We start from the raw sequence: 16,258 nt of genomic DNA on the forward strand, positions 1-16,258 counted from the left end.
TTGACCGGGTGCCCCTCCAAATACATGACCCTCACCTAGATGCCCTCCTCATCCAGATGCCCTTGCCTGAAATTGACCTTGCCCAAAGATGCCCCACCCCAGAGGTGACCCTTACCCATGATGCCCCTGGCCCAGAAGTGACCCCTGCCCAGCAATGTTCCTGCCCAAAGATGACCCTCACCCAGATGCCCTCCTCTCCCTGATGCCCTTCCTGATATTGACCTTACCAAAAGATGCCATTGGCCAAGAAGTGACTATTACCCATGATGCCCAGATCACCCACCCAGAGATGACCCTCACCCCATGATGCCCTCCTCACCCAGATGCCCTCACCCATGATGTCCCCTGGCCAAAGGGAACCTCACCCACACTGCCCTTGGAAGTGACCCGTGCCCAGCAATTTTTGACCAGGTGCACCCACCCAAAGATGACCCTCACCCCATGATGCCCTCCTCACCCAGATGCCCTTGCCTGAAAATGACATCACCTGAAGATGCCCCGGCACAGAAGTGACCCCTGCCCAGCGATGCCCCTGCCCCAGAGTGACTCTTTCCCAGATGCCCTCCTTGCCCACATACCCTCACCCATAGTGCCGCCTGACCCAAAGTGAACCTCTCCTAGACTACCCTTGCCCATGATGCCCCTGGCCTGAAAGTGACCCTTACCCATGATGCCCCTGGCCCAGAAGTGATCCCTGCCCAGCGATGCCCCTGCCCAAAGATGACCCTCACCCAGATGCCCTCCTGGCACTGATGCCCTTGCCAGTATATGACCTCACCAGAAGATGCACCTTGGCCCAGAAGTGACCCTTACCCATGATGCCCTGCCCCAGAAGTGACCCTTGCCCAGCAATGCCTCAGCCCAAAGATGACTATCACCCAGATGCCCTCACCTGAAAATGACCTCACATGAAGATGCCCCTTCCCCGGAAGTGACCCCTGCCCAGCGGTGTGCCTGCCCAAAGATGACCCTCACCCAGATGCCCTTCTTGCCCAGATGCCTTTGCCTGAAAATGACCTCACCTGAAGATGCCCCTGGCCCAGAAGTGATCCCTGCCCAGCGATGCCCCTGCCCCAGAGTGACTCTTTCCCAGATGCCCTCCTTGCCCACATACCCTCACCCATAGTGCCGCCTGACCCAAAGTGAACCTCTCCTAGACTACCCTTGCCCATGATGCCCCTGGCCTGAAAGTGACCCTTACCCATGATGCCCCTGGCCCAGAAGTGATCCCTGCCCAGCGATGCCCCTGCCCAAAGATGACCCTCACCCAGATGCCCTCCTGGCACTGATGCCCTTGCCAGTATATGACCTCACCAGAAGATGCACCTTGGCCCAGAAGTGACCCTTACCCATGATGCCCTGCCCCAGAAGTGACCCTTGCCCAGCAATGCCTCAGCCCAAAGATGACTATCACCCAGATGCCCTCACCTGAAAATGACCTCACATGAAGATGCCCCTTCCCCGGAAGTGACCCCTGCCCAGCGGTGTGCCTGCCCAAAGATGACCCTCACCCAGATGCCCTTCTTGCCCAGATGCCTTTGCCTGAAAATGACCTCACCTGAAGATGCCCCTGGCCCAGAAGTGATCCCTGCCCAGCGATGCCCCTGCCCCAGAGTGACTCTTTCCCAGATGCCCTCCTTGCCCACATACCCTCACCCATAGTGCCGCCTGACCCAAAGTGAACCTCTCCTAGACTACCCTTGCCCATGATGCCCCTGGCCTGAAAGTGACCCTTACCCATGATGCCCCTGGCCCAGAAGTGATCCCTGCCCAGCGATGCCCCTGCCCAAAGATGACCCTCACCCAGATGCCCTCCTGGCACTGATGCCCTTGCCAGTATATGACCTCACCAGAAGATGCACCTTGGCCCAGAAGTGACCCTTACCCATGATGCCCTGGCCCAGAAGTGACCCTTGCCCAGCAATGCCCCAGCCCAAAGATGACTATCACCCAGATGCCCTCACCTGAAAATGATCTCACCTGAAGATGCCCCTGCCCCGGAAGTGACCCCTGCCCAACAATGCCCCTGCCCAAAGATGACCCTCACCCAGATGCCCTTCTTGCCCAGATGCCCTTGCCTGAAAATGACCTCACCTGAAGATGCCCCTGGCCCAGAAGTGACCCCTGCCCAGCAGTGTGCCTGCCCAAAGATGACCCTCACCCAGATGCCTTCACCTGAAAATGACTTCATGTGAAAATGCCGCCACCTCAGAGGTGACCCTTGCCCAGCGATGCCCCAGCCCCAGAAGTGACTCTTGACTGGTTGCTCCTGCCTGGAGATGACCCTCACCCATGATGCCCCCTGGCCTGAAGTGAACCTCACCCAGACTGCCCTTGTCTGAAGATGCCCGTGTCCAGATGCTGTTGCCAAATATTCCCTGGGCCTGGAGATGCCCTCATCGAAGAAGCCCTTGCCCAAAGATGATCCTTGCTCAAATGTGCCCTCCTCACCCAGATGCCCCCACCCAGAGATGACCCTCATGTGAATTTCCCCTGGCCCAGAAGTGACCCTTGCCCATTGATGACGCTCACCCAAAGATGCCGCTGGCCCAGAATAATGCTTGCCTAGATGTCCTCACCCAAAGATGCTCCTGGCCCGGAAGTGACCCCTACCCGGAGATGATCCTCACCCAATGATGCCCCTGGCACAGAGTGACCCTTGCCCAGATGTCCCTGCCTAGCGATGACCATTGCCTGAAGATGGTTTTTGTGCCCAGATGCCCTCGCTTGCAGATTACCTCGGCCTGAAAGATGACCCCGGCCTGAAGATGACCCTGGCCTGAAGATGGCCTCACCCACAGATGCCTGTGGCTTAGAGATGACCCTCGCCTGATGCTGTCCTGCACTGGCAATGTCCCTATGAGGTCACGGCTCTTGCCTGCTCGTGTCCGTGACTGCTGATACCCCCACGTGATGTTCCTGGCCAGATTATGCCCTTGCCAGGCTGACAGCCTCAAGAGGGGTGATGAAAACTTCCTGGCTGACTTGCCCAAAGAGATGAGCACCCCCTGGTCTTGGCTGTTCTGGGGGCCACACAAACGCTGCCTGCATTGGTCACAGCCTCTGAGGATGGAGCTGGAAATGAGGAGGCCCCAGGAGCCCCTGGGGTCCTCCAGAGAGAGGCAGCCTAAAGAGGCCTTTCTCTCCCCATCAGGGGTTCTATCTAAGGAGGGAAGGGAACTGGGAAGAAATGGCAGGGGATAGGGTGGCTAGCAGGGGTGGAGTGGCAAGGATTGGGTGGGGGCTCTCCGGGCTGACGGTATCTGGTGTTAGACGATCATGATCTTAATGTCATGCTCGTCAGCCCGGTAGAAGAAGGGGATGCAGGGGTTGGTGCCCAAGCCTGGGTGCTCCTGGGGGTGCTGGATCTCCTGCAGCAGCTTCCTGACCTGCTGCACAGGAGGGTTCTAGGTGGACGAACCCTCCCCAGCCTCTCCTCGTGCAGGCTCCATGGTGTCAGTGAGGCTCACCTCGCCAAGATCTTTGGAAAGAGAGAGGGCCCTGAGCAAGCTGCCAGCGTCTCTGCTGCTGCCTGCCCTCCCTGTCTCCAGGGTGCTCTCCTCACCAGCCTGCGGGTCAGCAGCGTCCTGGAGGGCTGGGAACCCAGGAGGGGATGGTCAGCGCAGTCTGTGGCGGCAGCCAGGACTCTGCCCTGCCACTCGCTGCGCTCGCCCACAAGCTGCAGCACCAGTTCCTGCAGCTGCAGGAGTTTGATCTGGAAGGAGAGGTACTCAGTGCCCCTGCCCTCGTCCTCACCCCCTGCCCCAAGAGGCAGCAGGGTCCAGGGCCCCTACCTTCATGTCCTCCTTGTCCTGGGCCAGCCGGCTGATGTACTCCTCCTTCTCCCGGTGCCGCTCCTTCAGCACTGCCCTCTGGTTCTGGTAGAGGGCAATGTACTCTCCTGCAAAGAGACAGGACAGTGGGGCAGCGCTCAGAGGCAGGGCTCACCCTAACCCCCATGCAGCTCCTCCCTACCAGGGCCCTGGGCTCCTGGCTCACTGATGGTGTCCATCTCTCCAGAGAGCTGGATGCAGCGATGTTCTAGCTCCTCTACCTGCTCTTGCAGCTCCGCTTTCTCCCCCATCACCTGCAGAAAGCGGTGCTGGAGCCACAATGATGGGGTCAGGGCTCAGCCGTCACTGGCCCCACCCCCCACCCTTCCTGGCCCATGGCAGGAGAGAACCCCTCACCTGCAGCTTCTCCATGGCCCCCTGGAGGGCCTGGTGGGTCTCCCCAGACACAGAGTCACCCCAGTCCCAGCGGCTGATGTCTCCTCTGGCTCCCCCTGCGATGGCATGGCAAGGAGAGCCAGGCGCCGGCAGTGAGCCTTCTGCTCCCTCAGCTGCCCACGGAGCCGGGCCTGCTCTTCCTCGGCTCAGGCGAGAGCTGACGTAAAGAACTCCACCTAAGGGCAAGAGATGGATGAGTTCATGTGTGCAGGTGCACCTGCCGTTCCTGGGTGGAATGGTATCTGACCACTGGTGTGAGGTCAAGAGAAATCAAAGGCAGGGGTGGTCTCAAGATATAAGGAGGGATCACAGAGGGAGGCAGGGAAAGGTGGGATGGAGAGGGCACAGGGCACAGCCTGGCTTACCACGGCCTCTCGGCTCTCCAGGTCTTCTAGGACGGGCACTTTGGCCTGGGAAATTTCCTCCTCCTCCTCCTCCTTCTCCTTCTCCTCCTCCTCCTCCTCCTCCTCCCCATCTCCTCCTGAGGGGACAGCCAGAGGGGACCCTGATGATCCAGTGAGTGAAGGAGAAAAGCTCAGGGCTTCCCTCAGTGCCCACCCTCCCTGGGAGACCCAGGGCAGCCACTGCCCAGAGGAGAGGGCTCAGCCGACCTGAGTCTCTCTGAACTCAATGCTGTGCTGCCAAGACCCCTCCTCCCTCCACAGGCTGTGTCCTCTCCCGTGGGAGCCTCACTCACCCTCTCCAGGGAGGGCCAGGAGCTTCAGCTGAGCTTGCAGCTACTGATTTTGCTGGCTGGCAGCTTCCAGGCACTCCTAAGGGGCCAGGAAGAGTGAGCAAGCACAAAGGTGGCAAGGTCCTCCCACTCAGGGGCCCCACCCCACGCTCACCAGCTCCTCACCTGGGTCTCCTGCAGCTCTTGGCGAGCCACCTGGACTGCCACCTTGCCCTACACCTCTGCACAATGCAGCCAGTCCATGAGCTGTGTCTGCAGCAGAATCTGCTTGTGCAGTGCCTCCTTCTCAAAGCTCAGCTGTTAGTAGGCAGCCACGTGCTGTTGGTAGGTGGCCACATACTGCTGCAGGTGGACCAGATACTGGTCGCACTGTTGGTGCAGACTCTGAGCCTCCTGGCTCTTCAGCTCCATCTGAGGGGAGACAGACGGGGGGTGGGGGGAGCATGAGGGCAGGTGGTGGCTTGCTAAACGATTCCATTGGTTGCAGGGGAGTGGCACAAAACCCTGTGTCTCCTGCACCCAGACTCACACCTCATCCCCTTCTTTCCTATCACTTTAACTTGAGGCCACACGCGAGAGGGAAGGCATCAGCTGTTAGGGGAACACTCGTGCCTAATACTTTACATGCATAATCTCAGCTCATCCTCAACACCTGTATAAGGAAAAAATGCTAAGTTCCTTTGTCAGGAATCTGAGGCTTAGCAAAGGGTAGCCTTTGTGTAGTGACCAGTGGAGCTGGGTGACACGCCTCTTGTGGGACAATGACGTCCAGACCCGGGAGGAACCCGGGGATTAACAGTCCTAAGAGTCACAGGACAGTCGACATGGAGGTCACCTTTCACTCCAGACTGGAGCGGCCTCCCTCCTGGACCTAGCACTGCCCTCCCCAGAGACTTGTCCCCATGGCCCAGTCCTTCACAGTCAGGCTGAGCATTACCGTTTCCTTCAGCTCCCCCAGCTTCTCCTGCAGCTGGCTGAGTTTCCTGGCCAGCTCGTTCTTGACGTGCTGCTCTGCCTGCAGCACCTCCCACAGTGCCGGGAGGGCTGGAAGCTCAGCCCCTCTCCTCCGACAGACATTTGAGCAGGGTCCTGGCTCACAGGGCATCTGCCTAGGTCATCACCGTCCCCTTTGGTGGGGGGGAAGTGAAGGCCCAGAGGGAAGTGTTCTGTGCCAGAGGCCTTGCCCAGGGAGGCCGAATGCACCAGTCTCACGAAGCCATCCTGCAGCTCGGCCAGCTGCTCCTTGAGCTCCCGGTTCTGCAGGAGCGCGCGGCTGATGGTCACACGCTCCAGGATCTGCTTGCGCTCCTCGGCCTGGTTGCCCCACAGCTCCGCCTCCCGCTCCAGCTGCAGCAGCCGCTGTTCCTGCTGCTGGTTCAGGTGACTCAGGCCTGCGTTGTCCTGCACCTGGGCCTGCAGCTGTCCCTCAGGGCTCTCCAGCTCCTTCTGCAGCTGCTCAGCCTGCGCCTGCAGCTGCTGTTCCGCCGCCGCCGGCCCCGCGGGGGAAGCTGGGGACTCTGGGGTGGGAGGCTCAGCTGAGAAAGGAAGCAGCCATCAGGGGCCCCGGCCTCTGGGTTTTCAAACAGCTCCTGCTTGGTCCTTAGCTCCTCAGGCCAACTGCTTGCCCCCACCCCGGTGCTGGCTTCTTGGCTAACGACTTTCCATATTCAGATGGTCATTACCCTTCCAAGCCATGACACAGAGTGCTTGACCGTGCATGGTGGATAGTGGGTATGCCACCCCTATTTACAGATGAGGTCACCTATGCTCAAAGAGATGACAAGACTCGCCATCCACCGGCACAGACCTGTTTCCCTCTGCCACAACACTCCTCGCCGGGGCACCCGACACCCATCCGGCTCCCAGGCCACCTCTGCCCCTGCTCACCCATCTGGCTCTTGAGCTCGGCCAAGGTGGTCTCCAGCTCCCGCACCTGACTCAGGCTGCGCTTCTTCTCCTCCCTCAGCATGCGCAGCTGCCCAAAGCACAGGGAAAAGAGCCATGAGTGGGGGCCATGGCCTCCCTCTGCACCGACGCTGCCCCTAAAACCCAAACACGCAGCCACCTCTGGCTGCAGGCCACAGCAGGTGCACTTGCTGTGCCCATTTACAGACACCCAGAAAGATCAAGTGAGATGTCCACAGGGGCCTGCCTCACCTTGGCAGACATCTGCTGCATCTTCTCCTGCCACATGGCATGCTCTTCCTGCAGGCCCTCTGCGTAACGGTCCCTGTCTATCCACAGTCGTCTGCATCTCCAGCAGCTTGGAGAATGGACACAGAAGTTTGGAGGAAGCATCATGGATCCTCACCTGCTCCTGGCCGCCTGGGGCTCTAGTCCTCCTCCCACAGCCCCCCTCCTCCAGCCAAGCCGCACCTGTTGCACATGTTTCTGCAGCTGGGTCCGCTCCTCCATGGTCTGCTGAAGCTGCTGCCTATCATCAGAGACCCCAGACTCGCTAGAGAACTGAATGAGGAGGACAAGTTTAGATCTGGAGAGCCCCCACAGCCAACGCAGGACTCAGGGTCACAGAGGAGGTAAAGTATTGGCTGGGGCTCCCGGAGGAAGCAAACAGGCTCCTGGGGTAGCCGTACCAAGGGCATGGATGAAACAGTGGTTTGGGGGTGTGTCTGGTACAGTGTGTAGGTGGCTACTAGGCATGCCCACATGCCATAGTGTAGTGTCTGACTCCAGTCATGGCTACAGCAGGGGCTCTCTGTGCAGAATTCTAGCAATTTCGGGAGGATTCTAGGGCAGGACCAGAATAAGGATTCAGAATTTCCATCTCTTGGCTGGGGGCCTCCCTGACAGTCCCTGGGGATGGTGGCCCCCGCGGGCTAGGGCTGGGGCTCCGTGGGCTGCAGCCTCTTACTTGTTGCAGCAGCAGCTCAGACATTTCCAGCTTCTTCTGCAGCTCCTCCGTGCCCAGCTGCAGGGTCTTCTTTTCGGTCATGAGGACTCGAAGCCTCTCTTGGAGCTCAGAGTTCTGCTGCTTCAGGTCCTCATTGTTTTTGTTATGGTGAGAGGTGGCAGCGAGAGGAATGAGCAAACAGAGGACCAATTTGGTGACCAACCCACCTTTTGCTGCACCTCCCAAGAACCTTGGCATTGGAGGGGTTCCCAACAATCAGGTCACTCACGTGGCAGGCCAGAGAGAGGACCTTAGCTGCCTGAGGCCATTGCATGAGCTGGTGGCACAGCTAGGACCAGAGCTCGGCTCTGCACACGTCCCAGCCTGTACAGGCACTTCCCCCTCATGCTCCCCGGCACTCCTCCCCTCATCACCTGTACTAAGGTCCCCCAGACTCCTCCCCGCCACCTTCCCCTTCTTACTTGTTCTTGTATAACTCCAGTTTGAGAGCATCTTGATCTTTGGTCAACCACTTGTTGTGCTGCAAACACAGAAAAGCTATGTCAGGACTTGGCAGGACCAAGATGGAGCTGGGGCGCTGGTCGCAGTGGCTACAGGAACCATGCCACAGCCACACTTGCTCACCCTTACTCTCTGTCAAGGCACTGCCAAGGCCAGGGTCCCATTTTTTCCTAAGAGTTTCATAAGGGCAGAAGAGGAAGGGAAGGAGCTCTGACTTCCATCTGGCTAGTGGAGGCTCAGAGACAGCGGGCAGCACTGCTGTTGCCATTGCTGTTACCAGCGTCACTGTGTAAACCTCTCCCAGTGCTCCACCTGGCACCAGGCTAACAGCCCTGTTTTATTCTCACAGCTACCCTAGGAGGCAGTGACTATGCCCTCCTCTTTGTCGAGTGACACAAGACAGAACAAAATGCAGTGCTTGTCTGAGATCTGAACATCCTGGTCTAATTCTCTGGGCCCATTTTTGCCCCTAGTGATGAGGGCACAGACATGGAGGGAAACCGAGTTTGTGTTTGAATCTTCTGTTCACTTGTTGAATGGATGGGGCAGCATTCACACAGTCTACAACTCAGCAAGAACAGAGGTCAAATGACTCCCAGCCACCGTGTTCTTCTCCCTGGGGTTTATGGCCCCTTTCCCATCCGACACAGCACCCTCCATGGATGCTAAGTGACATGCTCTTCTGTGCCTTCCCTGCCCAAGCACCCCATCCCTTCTCCCAGCACTTGGTCTCCAGTGCTTACTGCACAGCCACCCCCCACTCAAACCCTACTCGGTCCCATGTTCTTTCTCACCAGTGAAAGCTGCATGAAATGGCCTGGACTGCATCTGGGCCACTCCAGGCTGAGGAATGGACCTTTTCACTCACTCCCTGCTTGGGGAAACCAGGCTGCTAGTGGCTGGGCAGGCGGCTGGGCTCACCCTGTCCACCTGCTTCTACTGCGTGGAGACAGCAAAGTCCGCTCCAGCTCTCTGACGCGCTGGCGGGTAGTCTGCAGGTGATTAGCAAGGTTCTCAGACTCTCCTGGAATCACAGGGGTCGAGATAAAGCCCCGAGGCCTCCCACAGAGGCCTGTCAGGTGCCTGGCTGAAGGAGGGGGTCTCAGTCCCACCTGCTTTCTGCCTGGCTGCCTGTTGGGTATGAGCTAGGGCTGACTGTAAATCCGCCTTCTCAGACACAACAATCCCAATGGTTTGAATGTGAACTGTTAGGAGGAAGCCAAACAAGTGCCCAGAGTGAGAGAAAGGACTGTTCTCCTGGGGGATGTGAGGGGACACCACGCCAGTCACTCACCTGGAGTTGTTCTCTTAGTGCCCCCTGTTCCTTGACCAACTTTTGCTGACATTCTTTCTTCTGCTATAGGAAGAGAAAAGAAATCTGCCTTACTGGGGGAGGCACAGATGGCATGGCAAAGGACACACCCTCCAGAATCCCACCATCCTGGATGGGCCTACTGATGAGATCAAACCTCAGGGACCCTGGAGGGGGAGGGGGTGGGGTGCAGATCCAGCAGCCATGCAATGAGCAGACATAGAAATCACATTACTTTGTCCACTTGATCCAGAGTTTCTTGGTTCTGTTGTTTCTGTGGGGAGAGTCCAAGAAAGGAAGGTGACTAAGGATGTCCCCTCTACTCCACTCCCAGAGCAAGAGGGGGTGGGCAGGGGGCCAGGACGGGATTGGCACATTCTCAAACCCTATGGGCACAGGACCTGTCCTGAGGCTCCCAAGGAAAGAGCATGTGGGTCTTTGCTGGTTTTTGCTCACAGCTATGGAACCGTGTCTGAATCGGGATTCTCCTTAGGGGACAGTAAGGTGAGCCTCCAGAAATGGAATGTGAGAAAAGACAGACCTTCCGCTAGGTTCAGATTTACTAGTGTGCCTGTGCCCCCCCAACCCCATGAGTGTGCCTGAGCCCTCGAACCGTGAGGATGTCTGCACCCCCGAGCCATGAGCGTAGCTGCGGACCCCGGCCCCATGAGGGTGCCAGCACCTTCCAACCCAGTGAGGGTGGCTGCACTGCTGATCTCTTAAGGGTGCCTGGGCCCCTCGACTCGTGAGAGTGCCTGCACTCCCCGACTCCATGAGGGTGCCAGGGCTCCTCGAGCTGCGAGGATGCCAGTGCCCGCGACCCTGTGAGTGTGCCTGGGCCCCCAACACTGTGAGGGTGGCTGCAGATACCAATGCCATGAGGGTGCCAGCGACCCCCAACCCTGTGAGGGTGTCCGTGCCCCCTGACCCATGAGGCTGCCAGTGAACCCGACCTGTGAGGGTGCCAGTGACCCCTGACCCGTGAGGTGGCCAGTGCCCCCCGACGCGTGAGGGTGGTGGCGCCCCCTGACTCTGTGTGAGTGCCAATGCCCTCCATCCTGTGAGTATTTCTGAGCCCACCCAACCGGGGGAGGATGTCTACGTGACCCCACAAACACAGTGGCAGTCACGGCTACCCCCAGCCCTCCCCGCCCCAACCACTGTCCACAGGTGGGCCTTCTTCAGTCTTCCCAGGCATACAAAACTCCAGGAGGCTCCCAAACCGTCTTTCAGAATCCCTCTCAGTGCCCCCTGAGGAGCGTCAGCCAAGGTAGGCACCTGCCACTCTACCTGCCTCAGGACCACGTCTGCCCCACTGCACCAGCCCCACACTGGGGGGTGCCCCTGGGACCTCAGGGCCAGGCCCCTCTGTGGGGAGCAACTTGGACTATACTGTTACTGGAATTAAGACTTATTCTATACATCTGCTCTCCCACAATATGGCGCTGGGAGAGGAGCAAACAGCTTCTACCCAGCTGCCTCTCACCAACTTGACAAGCTGCAGGAGCTGCTCCTGATTGGAGGAGAGCAGCGTGCTCAGCGTGTGGGTAGCAGAGCACGGATTGGTGGAGAGGACTATATAGGAGGAGAGAGATGGTATGGTGGTGTGGGTTGGTTGGAGAGTGCGTTGGAGAGTTCGTGGGGAAGTTCGTGGGGAAGTTCGTTGCTTCGTTCTTTCTCATTTCTCTCTACTCATTCTTGCTTTGGGAGTTCGCTGTTTACTTATTCTTACTTTACTATAGAAAGGACTTGTAAAAAAGGGGAACAACAAGCGTCCGGTCCGGTGTGGCTCCTCCGCGTGCGGAGGAGCAGCAAATGGTGCCGTGACTCGGATATGAAGCCTAGGCAGGGTTTAGTGTCGTTCCTCCATGAAGAGGGGGAGCGACATAATGGTGCCGTGACTTGGATAGGAAACCTAGGAGGGAAGAAACGGGAAGAAGTGGGAAAATACCAGAGAGAGAGACTAGCAAAGAGCCTAGGGAAAAGCCGGACGGAAAAGGTGCCGGAAGAAGCTATTGAAAGCCTAGGCATAGACTCGGATACGGACTGTGGGAAAGAAGTTAGGATTTAAAGTGAAAGCAAGAAGAAACTTAGACTCAGATACGGACTGCAGGTTGAAAGTGAAAGTGAAACCTAGAAGAAACTTAGACTCGGATACGGACTGTGGGGAGAAGCCAGGAGAAATGAGGGGAATATTGTTGGAAGAAAAGTTAGGAAACATACCGGGTAGAGAAAAATGTTAGGGAGGATGAAGCCATGGGGACAAGAGAAACAGAAGTTTAGAAGTAAAATGAGAGAAATAGGAATGCTGGCAGATAGAAGTAAAATAGGAGAGATAGGAATGCCCAGAGATAGAGAAATAGAGAAAAATAAGGCCTCCCCACAACATGGCAATGAGAGAGCTTGGATTCGGTCTGCCTGATTAGTAAGACGATAAGCACCTGTGGGCGGCTGCAGGTCACCGAACACAGGCACGTTATCAACATCAATAAGTCTCCCCACAAGACGGCAATGAGAGGGCTTGGATTCGGTTTGCCTGATAGGGCTTGTAAGCACCTGCAGGCAGTTCTAGCAGAGCAGAGCATGCGCTGCAGGGCACCGAACACAGGCACGCATCAGCGCCTAAAAACCTCCTCACAACATGGCGAAGAGAGGACCCGGATTCGGTTTGCCTGATTGATAGGGCTTGTAAGCACCTGTGGGCAACTCTAGCAAGCAGAGCAGAGTGTGTGCCGCGGGGCACTGAAGACAGGCGCGTATCACGCCAAAAATAAAAAGAAAGGGGGATCTGTGGGGAGCAACTGGGAGCAACTCGGACTAGACTATGTTACTGGAATTAAGACTTATTCTATGCATCTGCTCTCCCACAATATGGCGCTGGGAGAGGAGGAAACAGCTTCTACACAGCTGCCTCCAGTTCAACCAATAAACAGCAGGACCTGCTCCTGATTGGAGGAGAGCAGCGTACTCGGCATGTGGGTAGCAGAGTTGGGATTGGTGGAAGAGGACTATAAAGGAGGAGAGAGACAACATGCACCAGGAACATCTAAGGGGAACATCTATCTGAAGGAACACCTGTGCAGCCCCCGAGAGAGCCAGCTGGTGGTGTGCCGCTCCCCTGCGGAAGTGGGGAAAGTGGCAGGGGGAACCGCCCTTCCACGGAGGTGGAAGGGTCGGTAGCCAACCTGGGAAGAACCAGCAGCAAACCCGGGAAGGGCCGAGCAGACAAAAGAACAGCGCAGGGTCCTGTGTTGTTCCTCCACGAAGATGGGGAGCGACATAATGGTGCTGTGACTCGGATGTGAAGCCTAGGCAGGGTTTAGTGTCGTTCCTCCATGAAGAGGGGGAGCGACACCCCTCCCTCTCCCTACTGCAGCTCCAGACTCCCTCTTTCCTATTTCTGTCCTTGCACCAGCTGGCTCTCTTCTCCCTTCCCAGCCAACCTCGGGACTCAAGGCCAATGCCCAGGGCCTCCGTGACTGAGCCTGGGGGTTCTCGGGACAGGATCCGCACCACTGGCAGATGTGGGTGCCCTCTGAGCTGTCAGAGAGGCCAGGGAGCTTGTGGTTGATGGTGTAGGGGCTGTGAACTTGGGTGTTGTTGTGGGACAGCCAGAGGCCTTTGAACTTCCTCCTGGGTGTGCCATGCCCGCCCCAATCTGAGCTGTGCTGCTGGGGAGAGAGGGCAGGGGGGTATCCAGCCCCCAGCCTGGGAGTTCCAGCACAGGCCAGGGTGACAGGCCGGGGGTCACCTTGTCCCTTGGGTGTGCAATTGAGCAGTGGCTGGGCTGGGGAAGCCTCCAGTTGCTTGATGACCTCAAAGCCAGAGAATCCTCTGCACCCATCAGCCCAGGCGAGGCAGGGACGCACAGCCTCCTGCCTCCCTCCTGGGCATTGTCACACCTGCTACTGGCTGAAGGTGGGGTTCTCAGCCCCAGATGAAGCCCCGCAGCCAGGGCAGGTCAGCTGCTCTGAGTTCCGCCCGGCCGGGCTGCAGAGTTGGCCCAGGGCCCCACCTGCCACTCTTCACTCTTCGCTGGCCTCTGACTCTCCCTCTTCTGCTTTTCCCCAGCAGGGAAGGCCCAGCCTTGCCTACACGACCTGCAGCCCCCTGACCAGCCGAGGCTCCCCTCTTAGATTTGGGAGTCTGTGGCCGCTGGCATCTGGCTGCCTGCCCACCCAGCCTCCTCAGGGTCCCCTCAGAGGATTCCTGGGCTTTTTGAGCACCCAGAGGGGCCTCCGGCGCCTCCTCCACCCATCCGATTTAGCTCTGCCCTCCTGGTTCAAGCAGTGTTCTTCCTCCTGTCTTTCTCCATCAGGCCTGCTGGCTGCCACGTGGGACTCCCGAGGCTAGTGCTGGCCCTGGCCAGTGGGTCCAAAGGCAGGGCTGTCAGGGAGGAGGGAAGCCCGAGAGGGCCAGGCAATGTCAGGACTGTGGCTGTGCTGCCTGGGTGGTGAGTGAGAGGTGGCGTGAGTGGCAGGGGAGGTCCTCTCCAGCCTCCACCCCGACTTCCCGGAAGCTCTGGTCACCCACTCCAGCTCCTCCTCCCATCTTCCTTCCCCTTCCTGTCCTTGGCCTTTTCCAGAAAGCTCACCCACATGCCCACCTGCTGCTGCTTCCCACCTCCGCCCTGCCCACCAGTGCCGTGGCCTGGCTGCTCTTGCCTTACCACCTGTCTCCCTCCTCTCTCTCCGCTGTTCTCTCTGCTTTCTCGCCCACTGCCAGACGATCGGGTCAGGCAAGGCCGTCCCGTCCTGAGAGCCCCAGGCCCCCCTTCGACCTCTAACCAGATCCCTCCTCTTCCTCGGAGACCTCCCTTTGCCAGCCTGCCTGGACAGCTATTCTGTGGATTGACGGGGGCCCCTCAGCCCCAAAGCCTCCCCTTCATCTGTGACTTTCTGTTGTGTGGTGAGCTGACACCTCCAGGCATGACCTTGGTGAAAATGTGTGCCCCTCTGTGGTCTTGCTCCTGCCCTGTTCTATAAATATCTATAAAAACTCATATATATACACACACATGCACACATGAGCACACACACACACACACACACACGGCAGTGCCCCTGGATTCTCAGTGTAAGGAGACCAGCCTGAAAGAGGCCTCTTCACCCCACTGAACGTTCAGCACAGCACAGATGGTTGTCCACTGCTGGCAGGCCTTGCTGCCCTGTGCAGTGCCCACCCACAGCACAGCAGACCCTGGGCCCTGTGATGATGATGCCCCTGGTCCAGAAGTGACCCTTGCCCAAGATGCCCTTGCCCTGGTGCCCCTGCCTAGCAATGACCCTCATACAGATGCCCTCCTCGCCCATATGCCTTCTCCCATGATGCACCCTGGCCCTAAATGAACCTCACCCAGACTGCCCTTACCCATGATACCCCAGCCCCAGAAGTTACCCTTGTGCTTGCCTGGGTGCCCCCAGCCAGCAGCGCCCCTCACCCAGATGCCCTCCTCACCCAGAAGCCCTTGCCTGAAATTGACATCTTCCAAAGATGACCCTGCCTCAGAAGTGACCCTTGCCCAAAAATGCCCTTGCCTGGAAGCCCCTTCCAGAAATGACCCTCACCCAGATGCCCTTGCCTGAAAATGACCTTGCCCGAAGATGCCCCTGGCCCAGAAATGACCCTAACCCATGATGTCCCTGGCTGGAAGTGACCCCTGCCCAGTGATGCCCTTGCCAATGCCCCCTGCACAGAGATGACCCTCACATTATGATGCCATCCTCGCCCAGATGCCCTCACCCATGATGCCTCCTGATCCAAAGTGAACCTCACCCAGACTGCCCTTACCCATAATGCCCTCCCTCCTCAGGGAACAGTTCCCTGGAGTCTGCCAGACCCAGGGTCCCCCGTGGTTGCTGACGCCAGGCTCCAGCACAGCGCGCTGAGCTGTTTGTGCGGATTCCCGTCTGTTTCGGGGGTAAATCCTGGCACAAAGAGAAAAGCATGGACAGCCGGCATCAGGCGAGGTGAGAGTTGGCAGCGGCCGGCTGCAGTCACTCTTCCATGTGTGTTTCAATGGCTTTGTTTTTTTCAGTGTTAAAGCATTTGCAAAGTAGATGTTTTAAAACTCAGAACACTATATACTTATATAGTTATGTCTGTTAAAAGAGCTCTGGGGGGCTGGCTCTGTGGCATAGCAGATAAAGCTGCTGCCTGGGACACTTGGCGCAGGTTCGAGTCCTGGCTTCTTCACTTCCAATCCACTCCCTGCTAATGGGCCTGGAAAGCAGCGGAGGATGGCCCAAGTGCTTGGGACTCTGCTCCCACATCAGAGACAGAGGAGAAGCTCCTGACTCCTGGCTTCTGGCTTCATCCTGGCCCAGCACTTTCCATTATAGGCATGGGCGGGGGGAGGGTGTGATCCTCTGGATGTGTAGGAAGATTCTGTACAGAGATAAGAAATCAAGGTCTTTTAACAGGAAGTAGTCTTATTATTTATTCGTAAGGCCCAGGTGGGATTTCTTATCCAAAAGCCTGAGTGCAGGACAAAGAGGGGTATCTTAGCCTCTTTGTTTCCCTTATATGGCTGCACGAGTACATTTGATTGGATATTCTAATGTTACACGGCTGCTGCAGGTATTGATACAATACTGTGTATGCGCACATAGTTACTGATGATGTTTTTTTCCACACACATAATGAGCCGC

The 16,258-nt window shown here is 57.7% G+C and overlaps 1 protein-coding gene and 1 pseudogene across 1 annotated transcript; both read right to left on the bottom strand.

The window, feature by feature from the left end:
* Window positions 1–2,084: 2,084 nt before the first annotated feature.
* On the bottom strand, window positions 2,085–6,895 carry LOC103345326 (golgin subfamily A member 2-like; annotated as a pseudogene).
* Window positions 6,896–7,048: 153 nt separating this feature from the next.
* On the bottom strand, window positions 7,049–10,190 carry LOC127482660 (golgin subfamily A member 6-like protein 6). Its single transcript, XM_051835591.2, has 6 exons — window positions 9,844–10,190; window positions 9,591–9,653; window positions 8,257–8,315; window positions 7,796–7,924; window positions 7,300–7,389; window positions 7,049–7,186 (listed from the first exon to the last, which is right to left on the bottom strand). Exons 1-6 carry the CDS (start codon window positions 9,983–9,985, stop codon window positions 7,049–7,051), a joined length of 621 nt encoding a protein of 206 aa, XP_051691551.1. The 5' UTR covers window positions 9,986–10,190.
* Window positions 10,191–16,258: the final 6,068 nt, after the last annotated feature.

This window comes from Oryctolagus cuniculus, chromosome 4 (assembly GCF_964237555.1).
Source record: "Oryctolagus cuniculus chromosome 4, mOryCun1.1, whole genome shotgun sequence".
Classification (NCBI taxonomy): domain Eukaryota; kingdom Metazoa; phylum Chordata; class Mammalia; order Lagomorpha; family Leporidae; genus Oryctolagus; species Oryctolagus cuniculus.

Bases quoted from the DNA above. Each gene is read 5' to 3' on its own strand.
- LOC127482660 (XM_051835591.2), bottom strand. From the start codon at position 9,985: ATGTGCCAATCCCGTCCTGGCCCCCTGCCCACCCCCTCTTGCTCTGGG. The intron at 8,316-9,590 runs GTGAGTGACTGG...CTGTGTTTGCAG, and splicing joins CACTAAGAGAACAACTCCAG to CACAACAAGTGGTTGACCAA. The intron at 7,925-8,256 runs GTAAGAAGGGGA...AAAAACAATGAG, and splicing joins CTGGAGTTATACAAGAACAA to GACCTGAAGCAGCAGAACTC.